Below are 20475 nucleotides of genomic sequence, written 5' to 3' on the forward strand. Positions count from 1 at the left end.
CACTCTTTGGTGAGATCCATTGCAATTCTCACTTTGCTTTGTTCATGTCATAGATTTTCTTCCTCAATTTCAAGTAGTAGTTGTAATTGCTAAATTCTCTTAGATCTAGAATTCAACTTTGTGTTTTTGAATTTCATCAATACTTTGAGAAGTTGATCCTCATTGTTGCTCTTTGATGCTTGTTGTTAGTTCCTTGTGTTGCAATACTATTAGTCCTACTTTTCTTTTCATTTTACTATGACTTTCTTTCTTGCTCATCAAATGTTTGATAAAATGTCAACACTAGTTATGGAGTAGAAATTTCTCACTTGGCATAGGGTTGGACCATTAGAAGAAGTTGAATAGTTGTGTCAATTGTTGATTTGGAATTAGGGATTGCTAATTGACTTGGAGTGCACTAAAGTTAGATTCCTATGAAGTGAAGCTAGGACTTGTGACTCAAGTTGATTATCTTCATTTGACTTTCCTCTATACCTAGGGGATAACTAAATGAGGCATGGCCTAATTGTTGTCATCGTTGAAAGAACTATAAGGATAGAAATTCTAATGCCAATCCTAAGCCAAGTCTTTTAATGATTGATAGTTTGTTTCCTACTACTTTGCTAAAACTTTCAAAGAATCCTAACAAAGCTTTCTAATCAATAAGATGCACATTTTGCCAATTCCAAGGGAGGACGACTCGGGAGACTAGTACTCTCGGATATAGATTGTAGGATTGTTTGGTACGAAATTTAAGTGTCGATTAGACTATACTCACGATCATATTCATCCTTGAATTCTAAATCGGCATACTAAATTTCGTTTATCAGGAGGCACGGAGGCATGTAGGCGAGACGCGGCGAGGGAGAGAGGGACAGAGGCGCGGCAAAATACAAGGGATGAGTAGAATACAAGGGACGAGGCATGACAGGGACGCCGAGAGGAGGAGGCGCGACAGATCCAGAGAGAGCTCGATGAAGAGGTTAAGGCTAAGGATATGTGAGTGTGGAAGTGAGAAGGGTTTTTTTTGGAATTTTAAAAATAGAAGAGAGTCCTGCTAACCTAAAAGAGAGAATATTCTTTCTTTTAAGAGAATATTCTGTTATTTTTGACGTTTTTGTCACGGTAGGGATTTAATTGAAAAAAAATTAACATATGGGGACTCAATTGAAAAGAAAAAAGTATAGGGACTTAATTGAAAATTTCGTGAAACTATAAGGACCAACAGAGTAATTAAACTTTTCAAAAATGTCAAAGCACTTCTAAACTGTCGATTTCTAAAGAAAAATCTATTTTGTTAAACAAAATCTTGCATAATTGCTTTGCTAAAAAAATACAACTAAGATGTCTAATAAGAGAGGGTACAATGTAAACTCATTACGACTATGTTGGGTAAAGATAGAGAAAACTCAAGCCATCTATTATGTGCCTTGTGGCCGGAGGTTGATGCAAATCCAAGAATTTCTTTTTGACAAAAACTTTTAAATGGTTCTAACAATTGTCTCGAATGATAATGAAATGTTTAAGAATTTTTTTTTTTATCTTTATTTTTGTGAGACTGATTAGTTTTTTTGTCAATATTTTTCTCTGTATTAATAGAATAAGCCTACATAGCATATTAAACTGTTGATTTATCCATTAATAGCCAACTAGAATTGAGAGATTTTATTTTGTTGGAAGTCTCACTATCTTTTGAGAATAATTGTCAAGGCCATTTATTTTTATTTTTATTTTTTTAATACATTAATTAAATTTACTGTATAAAACTAAAAAATATTAGTGATTTTTACATTATTTGTACTTATAAAAATTAAATAGAAAATATATTAGTAATTAGCGTATCACATAAGCATGTTCCGAAGATACATCATTGAAGAAAAAACTAATCAGTCTCACAAAATTAAATATTAAAGGTCGAAAATGGTATTTTTTTTATTGGTCAAAAATGCTTTTAGTCATTGTCATTCAACATTTATTTTTTAATCAACTTTATTCTTTATTTAAGTTATTGTATTATTTATAAAATTTTTATTATTTCTCTTTATATGAGTTTTTTATAAATTTTTTGTTTGACATTATACACTTTTATAATGATGATTTTTGTATATTATATTTATTATGATCTTTTTATAATATAATTTATTGATCTTATTAGGTAAAGTAAATTAAACAAAAAATATAACCATAAATAATAATAATAGTAAAAAATTATAGCGCACTAAAAAAGAGTATTAAAAGTACTAAAAATATATTATGTAAAAAACACGAGTAACGCTACATGTACACTAAAATCAACCACCAAAGTGAGTCACAAGTACAAAGTATATGTTAGAATATAAATATACATTAAAAATAAATTAAACCACACATGTATTTATATACAAATACATTGGTGGCTGATTTTAGTAGCCGATTTTAGTGTACAAATAGCATTTTAAAAAAAATATAAAAAAAGTATAAAAAAATTAAACATACATAAAAAATAACATTATAATCTAATGTCATATCCTTTTTAGTAATTATTTATCTAAAACTGATTTTAACTAATATTATCCAAACAATATTTATTTTATTAAAATCAATTTTGGTATAAGTTGCCAAACATAAATCATATTGACATAAACTTACTTCTATACAAAATCAATTTTATAAAATCACTTTGATTCAAATTCAAGTTTGATAAACCACCATTCAAACACATACTAAATCATCAAAGGGAAGTTCATTAAACTCTTCTCATTTTTTTATTTACAATTCATTTTATAATGTTTGTCATCAAGGAGGGAAGATAATTGTTGAGTTTAAAAAAATAATAACAAATTACGTGATTATAACTAAACATTATTATTGGATTAAAAGTTCAATTATGTGTGTGATTAAATTTGCCTATTGTACAATAATTTACAGAAATCATCCAGACCCATGATAAAAGAAATAAGCTCATTCACTCATTCATGGCCCATGAAAATGGTTGCAATCAAAGAAAGGAAACTTCACTCTTCTCTAAACAAAAAATAAAGCAGCCGAGCTTATTCTCTCTCTCTCTTCTCTTACATATGCGAAGAAATCACAAAAAAAAAAGTCTGATTAAGGTTCAAATCATAGAAAAAAATGGATTATCAAATTTAAGTAAGTCAAAAGTTAGGATTCAGAAGTTAAGATCAAATCAAGAGGTAAATCAAAAAATCTTTTCCATCTTAGTGCTTCATTGCTAATTTGTTGAATATGTTCTCCTACAAGCACCGAACTAGAAATTTGAAAAAAGCAAAGGATATAAAGCTCTACTGTAAAATCAAGAATTAAGAATAAAACTTGGAGTCAAAGTATTGATGAATAGCTCAGATCCTTAAAGATGATTGAAAAAAAATATAAGAAAAGCAACAAGGTTTATTTGCATGTTAGCTTTAATCACTGTTCCTGTTTTCTGCACTGCTGCTGCTGTTGCTGTGATATTCGAGAAGTCAAATGTTCAAGCCAAGTTTTAAATTTTGGAAGTTTTACTCCTCTATTAAAGAAGTAAATGGCCAAAAATTGCTTCAAGAAATGAGCACACAGTTTGAGTTCTCATAGCTTACAAACTACTCTTCTCTTTCAGAGTTTTACATTAAATTTTTTGTTCTTTAGTGTTTATCTTTTCTTTGTTTCTTTTCAATGGAAAAAGGCATATAGTAAGATATCAATAAAAGCTATTGAGAGAAAAAGTAAAGAGAGATATAAGAAAAAAAACTAAAAAATTATGTCAAAGCTATTTTGTATGTTTTTCTGTCTTATACACATGATCCTTAGGTGATTTTCTTGCTAAGTTGGGTAAGCACTCAGTGATTGTAAATCTAAAGAGTAAACCTAACCAAATCTAATTTGGGTAAAAGATTTTTGTCTAAAATAGGATTGGATTTATTCATAAAAAAATCGGTATTTGTAATCTTTATAAAAGATAGTGAAAATTCTTCTATTGTTATGAAGAAGATTAGATATAGGTCACATTGCACATGATAATTGAACCAGGATATGAGACTGTGTAATTTTTTCTTTTCTATTCTTCTGTTTCACTTCGTTAAGAGGCAAAATAAAAGTATTTCTTGCATTGTATATTTTTGAGAAGTCAAGCTATTCAAGAATAAAGAATTTCTCTGTTTTTGAAATACATCGTGAAGAGACAATAAAATTATCTCCGAATTTTTAACTTAATAGACACATTAGTACTAAATTCTTATTTCAGTCAGAAGCAAAAAATAAAGAGAGATTAAATAAGAGACCATAAATTCAATTCCCTTTTCTAGATGATTCACAAATCTTCAAAAACTATAATTAAAATAAAAAAAAAGAAATTCATAAGAAAATACACCTATAAAATGGAACACAATCTAAGTGCATTCTATCAGACTTGGGATGTTAGTTGAATTACATAATTTAACAAAGCTATATTATAACACTTGCCTTTAAGTGGATTCTATTCTGCTTTAGCAACAGATACATATAACAATAGAACTCCTGTTTTATTTATGTATAGAGATTAGACAGCTTAGGCCACAATTGTTAAAAGATCCCTTTAGTTTTTCGTTCATATAACTATACAAGTGCAAAACCAAAACAAATATCAAACCGAAGGCTTATTTATTCAAATTAAAAAGCAGCCACTCACCTTATACGATGTCCATGAATAAAATCACCATACTCAAACAGAAATCTTTGCATCTTTAAAAGTGAAAATGATTGTATCCCTCCTTCGAGAACCATCGCCACCTCCAATGCTAAACACAGCCATGGATTCAGCATTACCATGTAACTTGAATCACACGTTCAAACCCAAACACCAAACCATTAGAGAATCCAACAGATTAAAGTAACATCCCTTTATTCCAATACAGTAATTATCAATAGAGACTAGTTAACCCACAATGTGATGATTACTTCAAAAAAACATGCCAATTTTTACACACTAAATTCATCAACACAATATTTCAGATGAATTTTCCCTATAATAACAATTATTTTCCTTTGGTTGCAAGATGCATTAGAACAAATTAACTCTTAATTGTATCTATATCTCTCTTTATTTAGGGTCAGAATAGGAGGTCAATTCATAACCTAGGATTATATATGAAGCAGCAAAATAATAATGCCAACAAATTGGAGATGAATTCATAACCCTAACCAACAACACGGTGAATAAATATATAGAATAGTTAAATGGGACAAAAAGTTATATCAAGTCCCTGTATATATAATGTTGTATAAATAAACATATAGAATAGTTATTGGAGATTAAATTGCAACGTTAAGGGTATTTTAAACAAATTAAACGTTATTGCGGACATAGGTTTACATGAAAGTACCTATGAACACATTGGGGACATATGCTATAAATAACATAAGATAACAGACAAAGAAAAAGAGACATGTTTGTTTCAACATCAACTACCACATATTCTCAGTAAGTCAACATACTTCCTTGAAGTAGATACATAGCAGAGTTGCAGCATCATAGCTTCTCAGTCAACCTGATCATGAACGAATTTACAGTAGAAGAGTCAAGAAGAATCCATGATGACTCAAACAACTCATGGAAGAACTCTGCTCCAATCTCCTCAGCAGCATTCCTAAACGCAATCCCAAATGCATTCCCCTGAGCTCCGGCCAGGCGAGGCTTCCCATAAACGCCTACAATCAACATCCTATTGGGTTCTTGAGACAAGCAAGCACAGAGCAAAGGCTTCATCCGTGCCCCCTTCTCTCTCAAAGCATCCATAAGAAAATAACAGAACTTAGTCAATGCCTGCGGATAACCAAGCAACTTGGTGTCAACCGAATCCTCAAGCTTCACCCACCGAAACTTCCTCCCACTTCTGATACACCCATTCTTTGTAATCGCAGTGCTACCTTGCCTTAAGATAGCTCTCTGAATCCTAATTGCGTGTTGCATCCCGGCCTTGAGCTTATCAAGATTGCTTAAAGACAATGCATCATAAGCCACCCCGAATTGCTTGGATGCACAAGAGCCATCTGATTTCACAAACGATTCAAGTAGGGCAGTCACTCCATACACCACATCCGCGGCAGACACCCTTGAGCTATACCCATGTATCCTCAAGAAACTCCTATAATAGAAATCAGTAAGTCCATATTCTGGCAAAAACCGCTCAAATTCATGTTTCATCTTCTTCTTTACCTCCATACTCATGTACTGGAACTTCTGCTGGCAATCGACAAGTGCAAACCCCATCCTAGCCAGCAGAAGGTTCAGCTTCTTGACCCCATTATCGCTCCAAGTCTTCAACTTGGTTGCAATGTAGGATGAGCACAACATTGAATCAAACAAGCTCCACTCCTTCAACAACATAAGCCTAGGCTCATCCTCACAAGCAATCTTGCAGGAATGTGGTGCCCGAATCTTAGTCCCATCCTTGAGAGTGACTGATGTAACCACATCCAAGTTCCCAGCACATCTTATACGGTCCTCTAGCTCCGCCACACCGTCACGGTATCTCTCATCACTCAACCTCTCATGGACAAACTGGTCAGTAAGAGATACACAAGACAACCACAGCAACTCATTTGTATTCTTACGTAGCGAATCAGCCAGTTCATACATCAAACACCCGGAAGGCTTCCCGTGAAAAGTCCCCAACTTATAATACCTCTTAACCTGCTTCTTAAAAAACTGAACCGGATCAGAATCCGAAACCCTTCTCCTCTTTCTCCTAGATCCCTGTTGATCTTCATCATCGTTGCTATTTTCGCTATCTTCCTCATCCGATTCATCCGAATCCTCTTCGGATTCTTCCAATTCATTGCTTTCCCTGCACATGTAGCTCGCATTGGCCAACTCAGCAAGGGTAATATCAAAACTGTAAACAAGATCCGCTATCTTCTCATCCTCATCAGTAAACAAAACAACCACTGATTCATTTTCTTGGCTGATATTGTTGAGATGGATGGGGCGGTGGCTATCTACAACAAAGATGCGGGCGGAGGGAGGCAAATTGAGAGTCTTCTGTAGGTCCCTGTGGCAGCCCCAGTTGATTAAGAGCATTGAGACATAGTCACCGTTTTCAGCGGCGGAGGCAAGGGTGGGGCCGGCGTAGTTGTAGATCTCGTTGAAGGAAGAGACCGGGTAGCAGGAGTATTGGAGGCCATCGGACTCGAGGATGTGGAAGATGATCTTGAGGGCGCAAAGTGAGTCGACATCGGAGGTTGAAGGGAAGATGAGGAGCGGCGTGGAGGACGACTTGGATGCCGATTCCCGCATCTTGTTGTAGAAGGAAACGGCCGTTTGCTCTCTCACCATAATAATAACAATGTTGTAGAAACAAGAGAAGAATAAGAAAGGATTGTAATTGGGTTGACTCAAAATACAAATGACAATGTTGACTGTGGAGTTTTGAGGAGAGCCTGAGCGGGGGACTTTAGAATTTTGGAAGGCAGCTCTTTTGATTTCCGTTTTCTTTTGGCGCGTTCCATGGCGGGCCAAAATTTTTAAACTCATTTTCAGGACGCCGCTACGTATTACGGTATTAGTGTTAATTTTCGCCTTTGGTATTCAGGCGCGACCTATTAAAATTGGGCTTTCAAGTGGCCCAATTAAAACTGCACGCACAGAAGGAGGAAACAAAAAAAAAAAGGAAAGTCCCTTAGCAGCGCATTATCCGTTTCGTTGTGTTGCTGTAAGCCTGTACCTCGGTTTATGCCTCTGTGCTGAATGCCAACTCTAACACTAACTTTCACTTTCTTTCTACAATGGAACCTTCAGCTTCGTTTCTTGCTCCCTCTTTCACTCCATGCAGGTTCCCTCTCTCTATCTCTTTCAATTCTCTAACTCACCGCTCTTGATTTTACTGTTTATTTAGATATTTAATTCTAATTGCAATAATTTCTAAAAGTCTTCATCTAATTTCCTTTGTTATCTATTATTGTTATTAGGGGTAGCAAAGAGGTTCCACGTATGTTTTCAGTGTGTGAGTTGAAAAGCATAGCATGCTTCCCAATTAGTAATAACAGAAAGGAGAATCACACTTCAAAGCTTTACATTATACCCATCAAGACTGTTGCTCGCTTCTGTGCCTCAAGAGCTTCACTTGAGTCCTTGCAGTTTGGTGAGACTTCCCGACGCACCAATGCTAATGAAAATCAGAGGTAAGAAGTGGTTCAGATTTTCAAGTATTTCTGAATTTTTGTCTAAAATGTTTTAGACCAATTTTATAAATTTCGTCATGGAATGATAAAGCGGTTTTATTCCATCGACATAGCTAGAAGCATTATCTGATTGCCAATGTCACTTGATGGAACAATTAATCAAACAGCTGGTAGGCACAAGCTAATTTATGAGATGAAGTCCTTGATGTATATATATTGATGAGGTGATTGAAGAAAAAAAACCAGAACAATGCACAAATGAAGTATAATAGTTCTATGAGTAAGCTAATTACAAGGAGTAGCTGAAAGTATAAGAGATATATATTGATTGCTGAGGAAACTCAAGTTGCAGGGGAGTTCCATGGGAAGCTTCACTACCTGGACCAAGTGTATGAATTGGAATAAGAATAATGTGAAGAAAAGATAAACAAGAGAAGATAACCAGAGATGAAGAAGATACCAGGAAGAAAGGAAAATACCACTTAATGCCTAATGAATTGAGCTCCTCCCTCAATTGAGTATTTGTTGTTTTCACCCTAATGCTTTTTCTCACCACTTGAGCTTGCGGTTAATGGGCCATCTGTGTTTCTTTCATAACAAACTTTGTATTTGGCACTACCCCATTGTGGAAATGACTTCACTGTTCCTCCTCATTGTTTTTCTTTGTTACACTTGACTGTGCAAGTTGTGTTCCGCAGAATAAACGAATTTGAGAGAGAGTTGAACGAATTGTTTGATGAAGTGAAAAGAATGATTAGGGTGGGAAAAAAGGATGATGCTGTTGACCTACTTAATGCAAATTATGAAGTGGTAAAAGATCGGATGAATGCTGGCGCTAAAGGCATTGAAGAAGCTGCACTTCTGGATGTCATAGCGTTGGGTTATGTGGCTGTTGGAGACATAAAAACTATTGGTTCTCTGTTGAATGTGGTATGCTTTCCTTTTTATCTGATTTTCCCATTTCTGAGTATTTTATTTTTACTTTTGATTTTGTCAAGTTTATCATGGTTTTAGTCTTGAAGAGTATGTTTTCTTACACGAGGCTTATAATTGGTACCTTTCAAGTTATGAACTATCAATTTGTTTGACATGTTACATGCTGAAGTAGTGTCCTTGTGACTATATCTGTTTGTAATTGTATACTTATAGTTGCCAATAATTATTTGTTCCACATATCTGTTGAAGTCATATTTCACTGGTGAAAGACATACATTTGCATACTTATTTTAGTTGTAGTTCCCTCTAGAATCTTATAGTGTTTCACTCCCTTTTCTATGTGGTGTCTGTTCTCATATTTTCATTAATGCTAGATGAAAGAAGTGATTGACAATTTGAAGGATGACTCACCACATCTTGATTTGATACTAATGCATATGGGAAGTATGTATTCAACTTTGAGCAAGTTTGGAAAATCACTGGACACTTATCAAAGGGCTTTCAACATTATGGAAAGGACTTATGGTGAGTGGATGTTCCAGCTAGGAATGTTAGTTTTGTTTTCTAATTTAGTACAGCCTGTTGAATGGTTGTGTTTACTTTGACCTGCTAATTGTCTATTTGGTTTCACTAAAAACTTGATCTATTTTCTTCAAACTTTTTTATTTGTGCGTGTCCAGTTATAGTTACCTGAAAAAATTTCCATCTAAGATGCAGTTGATGTTCAAAGTTTCAAAATTCTGGTTTTCTCAATTTCATCTCTTCTTTTAGGTAAGGACAGCCCTTTTCTTGTCACACCCTATTTGGCTATGGCAAAGGTTCTTGGTTCAACTGGAAAAGCAACAAAAGCCATAGAGAAATACCAGTGTGCAATAACTATTTTGGAGTCTAAGAGAGGTGCTGAAAGTAAGGATTTGGTTGTACCTTTACTTGGTCTTGGGAATCTTTTACTGAAAGAAAGAAGAGTCAATGATGCAGAAACTCATTTTACTAGGTTGAGCTTAACTTCTTTTTTCTAATAAAAAAAATATGGCCCTTTCTGATTCAATGCATTAATGGCTCTGCTTTCTTGCATATTACCTGTATTTATGTTTTTTCTAGGGTTCTAGACATATACACAAAGTCATACGGACAAAATGATGGAAGAATTGGATTGGCCATGACTTCCCTAGCCCAAGTTAAGTGTGCTCAAGGTAACTGTACATTCTCACTTATGCAACTTCATTTTTGTTTACATATTCCTCTTTCTTTATCTAGTTCTTTCTCTGCTTTATTGTGTGTATTGTTCTTTTTTTATTTGGCGGTGTATCATTTAAGACAAATGTTGGTTACAAGCTCTTTCATGCATGAATTTTATTTTTTAATAAATAAATGATGTCCAAGTATAGAATTCGCATCATTTTCTGCTTTTTGTTTTTGGCCACAATATTTTGGCACTGATTGATATGAAATATAATTTGCAGGGAAGCCAGATGAAGCAATCCATTTGTATGAACGTGCGCTTCATGTCATGAATGATTCCAATTACTTGTCGCCAGATGACAGCATCATGGAAAAGATGAGGGTAGATCTTGCTGAGTTGCTTCATGCTGTTGGGAGGTAAACTTTTACAACCTTGGTATTTTGAATGGAAGATTTAAGTATTTCTTTTGGCATTCAAATAACAAATTCAGACAACTAAAGTAATATTTATCTCATATTTAAAAAAAGAAAACATTAAGGAAAATCAAATACTAAGAATTGATGGTAACTTGGCACCCACTGTGGTTTCTATTGCTTTACTTTAAGAGCACAAGAAGGCAGAGAGTTATTAGAGGAATGCTTATTAATCACAGAGAGGCACAAAGGAAAGGGTCACCTCAGCTTAGTGACACACATGATAAATCTTGCAACTTCATATTCCCAATCGAAGAATTACGCAGAGGCTGAGCACTTGTTGAGAAGAAGTTTGGAAATAATGATAAAGCAGAAGGGAAGCGATGACCCGTCAGTCAGCTTTCCAATGTTGCAACTTGCAGTTACGCTCTACCATTTGAAACAAGATGAAGAAGCTGAGAAACTGGCACTGGATGCTTTGCGCATCCGTGAGAAGACTTTTGGAGAAGATTCTCTTCCAGTTGGTATGTTCCCCTTTCCTTTCCATAATTCCTGTTACATTTTGCCGCGAGAGTGTAAATCAAAATTCTTATTTTAACATGATATTATGCATGGCAGGGGAGGCTTTGGACTGTTTGGTGTCTATTCAAACCCGAGTTGGTAAAGATGAGAGTGAGTTACTTGTGCTACTTAGGAGGATTCTAGATATACAAGAGAAGGAATTTGGATATGAGAGTGAGGAGGTTTTGGTTACACTAAAAAAGATTGTGTCCTTCTTGGATAAACTAGGGAGAAGTGATGAAATGCTTCCCTTGCAGAGAAGGTTGTCTTTGCTTAGGAAGAAGTATAAGCAGATGATTTATCACTGAACTCAAGGACAAGGAGTATAATATGGCCTCCTTTTTGGTGCTGTCTTTGTGAGCTTAAATGGCAATCCAAGCGGGTTTAAAAAATAATAAAAATAGAAATAGAAAGTCTAAACCAATCAGATTGGTTACGATTTAGTGTACTGTTTTTTGTTTAGGAACTGGAAATGAGTAAATGAATAGGAAGAAGAGTGTTGGAATCGATTTATTTAGAATATTAAGAGGACCTGTGGCTGACTGGCTGTGGCCCATGTATCTGTATTAATTCATACATACTTACGTGTTAAGGTGAATAACAAGTCTTAAATAGTGGCTATTTTCTCTGAGAGCGACGCGTAACTAATTAATTAATTTGGATGCTAATTCAAGCATCGTTTTCTATCTTAACTTGCAAGGGATAAATGAAAACAATGCGTAACTAGCTGAATATGATGTCTAAAATTGACAGCAATCTTTTCAGGAAAAAAAATGTTTAATTTCCATATATCTTCCGTTTAAAATAATTATCACTTTGATTTTGCCAAGATAAAGGACAAGAAACATAAAGAGAAGTGGAAGATGAAATACAATCCACATTACAGAGGTATCACTGGAAAGACAATCTTCTTCGGCATGGCACAATAAATATGGAAGACACGAGAACATAATTAGATATTTTAGAGAGTAGAGATCAAATAGTCAAACGAGAACGAGAATCGAATAGAATGCATCTGCTGGGAGCAACAGTACTAACTAAAGAAATATTTTGGACAAGGACAAATGCCAAAAGATAAAATGAGTATGGTCATGCTGTACACAATTATAGCATCTATGTCATTTTTAATATTTCGTATTAATTCCTACTTTTATTACTCTTAAAATTATAGCGTGTTTCTAAATGGTAACTCTTTAAATGATAATCATGTTTAGATAAATTTTAAAACTAAGATAAAATTTCTTAAAAATATTAGATTCATTCGCAAAAAATGAATTATATGGTATAAAAGTTTTGAAATATATTTGAATATCGGTATTTCAATAATCTTAATAGTTGATTTTAATTAAATTATATATATTTTTATAATTAAAATTAATAATTAAAATTATTAAAATATTAATGTACTTGATATACTTAAAATTCTTTCTATATTTACTTTGTGTCATTAACATGAAAACAAAAATGTGATTCTCAACAAAACAAGTATAGTAAAGGAAATTCTAAATTTGAGAATAGAAAAATTAAATGTAGAAACTACTGCATAAAAGGAAAAAAACAAGAATTTATAGGAACAACGAGTTTAATCACCCGTGCCATAAAATTATAATTTTAAGTTGTTATGTTAAATTTCATTTTAATTATAATAATTTAATTAATAAAAAAATAACTTGTATGCGTTGTTTTTCTTTTCTTAATATAATGTTAATTGTATTAACTATAAAATAGTTATTTAATCTACTTTTTTCAATAAATCAGACATATATACTCAATATGACCATAAATAATCTAGTAATACTTAAATCTACCAACAAAATTTTATATGTTGGTTTACTGTGAAGTAAGAAAATATCAAAATCAGCTCAAAATGAAGAACAAATTAATAGAGAATCCTAATACAGAAAGTTTTGTAATAAACAATAAATAATTTAAACCTACTGAATAACAATTCAATACTATCATTTGATACCTGCAAAATATATATATGAAACAACACTGTATCAATGTTTGTATATAAAATTACATGATTAACGTAATTATAAAATTGTTTGTCAAGAGAATAAAATCATACGAATTTTAATGATAATTTTAATATTCTCAAACTATTAATGTACAATAAGAATTCATCTATTAGTTCCTATAATTTCTAAATTTTTTTAAAAGTGATAGTAATAAATTTTAATAAATAAATAGATTTAGTAAGACATTTTGTTATTACCTTTTTATTATAGGCTCTCAAAAACTTCTCTATATACCACATTCATCGTGCAGTTATCTTCCAAGTGTCCATGATCTTACAACAGCACTCGCAGACTATCTTTACTCGTTACCCTTGATAACGTAACATACAATTGACCATGGGTGAAAACTGGCCTTGGAAGGTAAATTCCAACTTTCGATAGAGTTTGTCCCTGAGACTTATTTATTGTCATTGTAAATGACATGATAATTGGGAATTGTCTTCTTTGAAACCTGACCGGCAGTGTTTCATTATTTGGAATTAGATTCAGTTTTGGGATAAGAACAATACTTCCAGCTTTGTTACCAGTTAAAGTCTTGCATTCTATCACATGATTTCCCATTCTTCTAACTTGCATCATCGTTCCATTGCACAAACCATTAGTTTGGTCTATATTTCGCAGCAATATAACAGGAGCGCCAACCTTCAGAACCAACTTGTGTGGTGGTAGACTTGAACAATTTATTCCATTTAGAATCTCCGGCGAGAAAGCATCTAACTCAAATTCCATATTTTCCTCTTCAGCACACACAGAGTCTGAACTTAAGTAGACTCTTTCTTGTCCAGGTAACCCTGCAGTCATCTTGTTGTTGACATCAGTGACACAATCCAAAGTTGGTGCAAGAATTGCTCTATCCTTGAAATAATTTTCAACAGATAAATTGGATAACATATCTGGATACACGAAATCAATGAGGTCATCCAAAATTGTCTCAGAATTCTTAATCAAAATGTCAGATGGTATATGAACGATCGATTCACCATCTGTTGTATCACCAGCCAAACCATCACCAATTTTGAGTAGCCATTCTGCAAAATTTCTGAGTTCTTGTATATTGTTGTTTTCACCTAGTGACAATCTCATTTTTTTGTAAGTTTCAAAACCTTACAATTATGCCACAAATATGAAGAATTAATAGAAGACTGAATTATATCTTGCCTTGAGCCTCTGGGAATCACAGATAAAATTTGTCTAAAATCTTCTCCGAGAACAACAACTTTACCTCCAAATGACAAATGAGCATTATACGAATCTTAGCACCTTAAGATGTCTCTGAGGCATTTGTCTAAAGCTTCGTAACAATACTTACTTATCATTGGAGTTTCATCCCATATGATTAATTTGGCCTTGGATATTAACCTTGCAAGAGGACTTCCCTGTTTAATGCTACACAAAGAATCCTCATTTATGAACAAAGGAATTTTAAACCTTGAATGTGCAGTTCTTCCATTAGGCAACAAAAGTGCAGCAATCCCACTCGAAGCAACATTTAAAACTATACATCCTTTAGACCTAATTGAGCATGATATAGTTGACCATAAGAATGTTTTTTTGGAAATACTTGATACTAATAAAAAAAATTATATAAATAAAAATTATTTAATTTCAATTTCAATTTCATATAACAAAACAGTGGTTTTCAAAAATTATGGAATCTTTTCTTGACATATGTATTATGACATACGTATAAATTATACGGGTTATTATATAAATTCATATATATGCATAACAAAACAGTTTAATATTATATATTTTCTACATTAATTATATGTCAATATTTTGAAAAAAAGAGATAAAAGAAGAGATATATAAATATGTATAATATTATTTCTATATATGAAGCAGTTTTATATTGCTTTAATTATAGAGACTTACTATAATTATATAAAATTTAATTTGAGAAAATAATTTCTCTTGCCATAAATAATATACTAAAACTGTTAGTATATTATCTTCTTTATGGTTAATTGAATTATCAATGATTTTCCCGTATAAATCGTTATTACCCAGTTTTTAATAACTACTTAATATACAAAATTTGAAATTGAAAATTATTATTACTAATTTAATTAACTGGTTAATTGAGTAATAATTGTCAAATTATTAAGGTACAAAATCATTGACTTACTCAATAGATTTCCATATATTATTTATATTTCAAGTAATAATTTGAAATTATATTATTTACCCAATTAATAATACTATTATTAATAATTATTTTTTGCATTGATTTTTAAATAATTATTTTTGTTAAGATAATTGTTTATAAATTATTTCAAATTATATTTTGTTAAGATATAATTATTTAAATTATTACTCATGACACCGGTATAATTTTATTTTATACCAATTAATCAATTATAATTATATGACACGGGTGTAATTTCAATTTTATCCATTGATTATTGGCAAATAAATTTTATTCCAATTATAAATAAAATCTGTTTTTATTGGTAAATAAATTGTCTTTAGGTCAACGATTTAATATATGTGTAGATTTATTTTTTGTCAAATATAATGAAAATACAAATAAAAAAATAAATGATAAAATAAACTTAATAATATCTGACACTACTTCATTTTATTAAATTATTTAAAAATAGCACATCCACAAAAAATAATCTAATATATAAATTGAGACAATAATTTAAAAATCTATAATTATAATTTAATCAAATACTAATAGTAAAACCAAATTACCTAAACAATATTGAACATATTCTAGTCCTTAGTCACGTATAGTATAGAATCATTCTTGTAACGACAACCAACTGAAATAACATCGTAAGTTTCAATATTTAGAATTCGTACAAAATCAGACCATCCTCTTGTTAGATAAGTTTCATCATCCGCTATCCATGCAATGCGGCAAAGTATAGAATTGCCACATCGAGAAACCAAACTAACTCTTATTCCCCTCAATGACATTGCATGCATGCAAAAGAAAGCTGGTAATTTTTGAAAAAAATCAAAATATGTTAAAAAATTATTCTAATAATGAACAACTTAAACTAAGAAAATTTAAATATATTTCCAATCGTTGAAAATTGCATATCTGAATTTGTCATTAATTTAGCAAAACTGAACGCTTACATCCTTCGGTAAAGTAGAGACTATTGCCTCTTCTTTGAACGCTTACATCCATGTAGTTGGAATCCGAATCAGTGAAGACAACTCACTTGCCCTATAAAATTTTGTGGATGCAATTCCTCAATAAAAAATCGAGCTCCTCCCAAGAAAGTTAACTTTAACCACATTCCATTAGGTTGGTCATAATAGGTGAGTAGATGCAACCATCCTTCAGTAAAGTAGAGATTATTGCCCCTTCTTTGAACGCTTACATCCATGTAATTGGAACCTGAATTAGTGAAGATAACTCGATGAGGTATTTCATGGATGTGATGCATTGTAAATGATTGTGGCAAAAGACAATCGAATTGGAACATTAGACGATAAGAATAACTTAGAGTAACAACAAATAAAAAATTATCAAAAGAATAATATAATAGAATGGGTATATAAAAAATATTAGAAAAAATTATAAATTGTACCTTAAAAGGATCAACTTCAATAAAAAACGAAGAATACATTCTTATTCTATGAAGTAGTAAAAAATACACTAAATATAAAATTATGAATTGACTCTCAAATTTAGATTCAATACCACAGGAAAACACTATATATAGACTTTAGTAAAACAAAAATAAATATGTAAATTATCTATTATTAAGGTAATTTTTTAATAATGCATTAAATTTTGATTTGATACAATTATAATGAAGATATGTTTCTAAATTAGTATAATTATATATTATTCATTAAATATTAATTACAATATAATTATATTAAAGATATTTTTTATAAAATAATTTAGAAAAATTATTTGACATACGTGAATCGGGTAACAAAGATTTTTTATTATTATTATTACTATTACTGATATTATTATTATCATTAAAATTATTAAAAGTATTTTTAATTGATAATTGATAAGTAGTTTAATAGTGCATTAAATATTGATTTGATATAATTATAATGAAGATATGTTGCTAAATTAGTATTATTATATATTATTCATTTAGTATTAATTATAATATAATTACAATAAAATAATTTAGAATAGAAAAAAATTTTATTCGTTTTGGAGGGAAAACAGAGGCATGAGAGATCGACACGTCACCTTTAGTAGTCGGGGAAAAACCCAATTTTAGTATATTAAGTAGATAGATACTAAAAAAAACTTGTTTGTGTGTAAAAGAATTCTATTTAATATGTGTTCACACGAATGTAGGATATGTTTCTTTGTAACTTGTAAGAAGGAAGAACCAACAAGAAACCAAACCAAAATAAAGTTCTCTCTCCCTTTGTCGCTCCCAATTATAGTGTTTGATTCATCAAGTGCCACTATTTCACTTCTCAGATCTTAAGCAAAGGCAAGTCTCTCTCTCTCTCTCTCTCTCTCTCTCTCTCTCTCTCTCTCTCTCTCTGTGTGTGTTTATTGCGTGATCCGTTTCCTTTGATTGAACGAATATGCTTGCTTTGCTTCTGCTGTTTCGCTGGAACCTCTCTTCAAAACCCTTTGTGAATTTTTTCAACTTTCCGTATACTATATACTTGTTACCTTCAATTAGGTTCTCGTTCTTTGGGTGAATTTAAAGCTCTATTGCATATCGATAATGGTCATGCTCCTTCTGTTTCAGTAGCCACCAAAAAGTTTCTCTTGTTACTCCTGCATTGCCTATATATTATTTCGTTTTTTCTCCTTACTACATAATGTGATGATAACTTGACTTGATAGCTATTATTTATTGAAACTTAATTATTCTTGTTGAAAAGTAACGACTTCGTTGAATTATCGCTTTGCTGTCATCAGTATCAAACTGGATCATTCTGGTTCTTTTTTCTGTTGACCGTTTCATTCTTTACTTACTGGTTGACTTCTTATTTCATTAATAATCTAAAGTTCCTTGTGTTAGTATTGGCTTATAAGTAGTCCAAGAGAGGGTGGGGAGAAAAAAAAGAAAATTGTTGTTACTATTTCATTAAGATTTGAGTTTGAAATCTGCATTATAATCCATCTAATGTGTTTGAGTTTGTCTTACTAATAACAGATGCTGGATCCATCAAATGTTGCTCCATAAAATTGGCCCTTAATCAGAGAAAAGAGGTAATGGCATCATCACAAGAGAGGGGTGCTTATAGAGCTAATTGTTTTGCTCAAGATTTTAGGAAGCCTAATTCTTCTGATCAACCATCATCATTTTTGAAAGATTTAGAATCTGATTGGCCGCATAGTAGTTCTGTTGATGATCATGATTTGAATTCTGATAGATCAACAACAGGAAAAAGATGGTGGCTGAATGTGAAAACCAACATGGGGGGAAGAGCAAGTTATACATCTCAGCCTCACTATTCTTGGCGGTCTGAGCAGTGTGCCGTGTATGGTTTTGTTGATGATGATATCAAACTTGGGGGAGATCAATCTGATTTTGATGCTCTTTCATACGCCGAAAGCCCAATGTAGCCGTAGATCACCCATGGTATGCCTCTCCAACATGCGTGAAAACCAGCAGCAATACCAAGATGTCGAAAACCGAGGCTTCACTGCATAATGATTTTCATTTAACAGCTAAGAAGAAACAACAGAAAGAATTCTGTTTCTCTGATGGTCATTTTATGGACTGTGATATTGCTGATTTTTTGTCCTATGAACAAAGTAAAACGTCAGCTTCTGATCTGGAGTCACATTTGATGGGAGCAGAGAAAACCGGGCCTTGGTGGCGCACTGCTGGAAAAGACGAGTTGGCTTCCTTGGTTGCTCAAAAGTCAATTGACCATATAGAGAATTGTGATCTCCCTCAGCCACAAACTAAACATATTAAGCAGAAGCCCAGTGTTGAGCTTGACAAAACTCCACTATCATCTATAGACTGGAGAGCCAAGACCGGTTCTCCCAATATCAATAGTTGTACATCTGGAACTCCCACCTCTGGCTATTCTTATCAGGATTTAAACATGAATTTCTGGTATCTGGGATACTTTAAAGTTTTTGCATTTTAACTCTGTGTTGTCTTTGTTTTCATGTTTAAAGTATTGACCTACCAAGTCGATTATTAAATTTGGCTTTCAATTTCTTGGTTCTACTAGTTCGGACAGTCTTTCGGCAGTGACTACATGTTCTATAAGCTCATGTGCAGGATCAACGAATTTGATTTCAAATGTTAATTTCTAAAAAGTTCAATTTTATTGTGCTAATTGCTAAGATCGGTTTATCTAAACAATGTTTCATATATTCAGTTCCAGCCAGAGCAAGGATTCTATTTCGAGCAGCGAGGATCGGCAAACAAATTCTGAGAACAGTAGCGTGTCTGACTTGTTGGAAGCATTGTGCCACTCCCAAAAAAGAGCAAGGGAGGCCGAAAAAGCAGCGCAACAAGCATACAGTGAGAAGGAGCACCTTCTGAGCCTCTTTTTCAGACAGGCCTCGCAACTCTTTGCTTACAAGCAATGGTTTCACATCCTGCAGCTGGAGAATCTGTGCCTTCAACTCCCAAACATAAACCAGCCTTTGTTGAATCTGATTCCAGCATCATTACCTTGGATGCCAATGAAGGAAATGCAGCTGAAGAAGAAGAGTCATCGCAGAAATGGTAACAAAAAATGTGGGATTGGAAAATGTGTTGTTGCTTTTGCTGTGGGTTTAGGCCTTTCTGGTGCTGGTTTGATTCTTGGTTGGACTTGGACCATGGGATGGATGTTTCCTTCATTATAAACTGATTCATTCACCAACACCACTCTGATCTTATGTTTATGCTGATAGGATTCATCACAAGTGTATATATTAATCAAGGAAGAAACTGTGAGCAAAGAAGTTGACTATTAGATATGTGTAATGGTATGTTTCTGAATTATCAAATAAAATTAGTCATATATGTCACGAGTAATTCATTTTTCTATTGTATATATTACAAGTGTGTTTTGGTAGAGATCTGATTTGTTATTTAGTGAAGTTTACCATCAAGGTCATACTGCTCCCACTCTTATTTTTAGAGATAAAAGTAACATACTGCAATTATTAATAGATCTCACATTTAAAAACAAAAAAACGATAAATCTTTTTGTTATCTTTCTTTTTTGATAGGGACATTATAATATAAAAAATTCAATATGCATAAATTAGATATCGGGTCAGAGTGATAGAATATTCCAGCTCTAAAAAAAAAAAAGAATAATAATAGTATAACACACA

The 20475-nt window shown here is 32.5% G+C and overlaps 2 protein-coding genes and 2 pseudogenes across 3 annotated transcripts; 2 read left to right on the top strand and 2 right to left on the bottom strand.

Annotated features, from left to right (window-relative positions):
- Positions 1-5162: 5162 nt before the first annotated feature.
- LOC107484358 (uncharacterized) lies at positions 5163-7384 on the bottom strand. Its single transcript, XM_016104958.3, has one exon. It carries the CDS (start codon positions 7265-7267, stop codon positions 5462-5464), a length of 1806 nt encoding a protein of 601 aa, XP_015960444.1. The 5' UTR covers positions 7268-7384; the 3' UTR covers positions 5163-5461.
- Positions 7385-7636: 252 nt separating this feature from the next.
- On the top strand, positions 7637-11725 carry LOC107484337 (uncharacterized). Of its 2 annotated transcripts, XM_016104941.3 has the most exons (9): positions 7637-7763; positions 7900-8112; positions 8811-9042; positions 9423-9573; positions 9820-10042; positions 10150-10241; positions 10512-10647; positions 10837-11168; positions 11263-11725. In XM_016104941.3, exons 1-9 carry the CDS (start codon positions 7717-7719, stop codon positions 11511-11513), a joined length of 1677 nt encoding a protein of 558 aa, XP_015960427.1. In that variant the 5' UTR covers positions 7637-7716; the 3' UTR covers positions 11514-11725. The 2 variants fall into 2 exon arrangements, with proteins under 2 accessions (XP_015960427.1, XP_015960439.1); XM_016104953.3 differs by lacking the exon at positions 7637-7763 and having other exon boundaries at positions 7973-8112; positions 8280-9042.
- A 1705-nt stretch (positions 11726-13430) lies between these two features.
- LOC107484383 (uncharacterized) lies at positions 13431-14309 on the bottom strand (annotated as a pseudogene).
- Positions 14310-17532: 3223 nt separating this feature from the next.
- LOC107484317 (uncharacterized) lies at positions 17533-20226 on the top strand (annotated as a pseudogene).
- Positions 20227-20475: the final 249 nt, after the last annotated feature.

This window comes from Arachis duranensis, chromosome 1 (assembly GCF_000817695.3).
Source record: "Arachis duranensis cultivar V14167 chromosome 1, aradu.V14167.gnm2.J7QH, whole genome shotgun sequence".
Lineage (NCBI taxonomy): Eukaryota > Viridiplantae > Streptophyta > Magnoliopsida > Fabales > Fabaceae > Arachis > Arachis duranensis.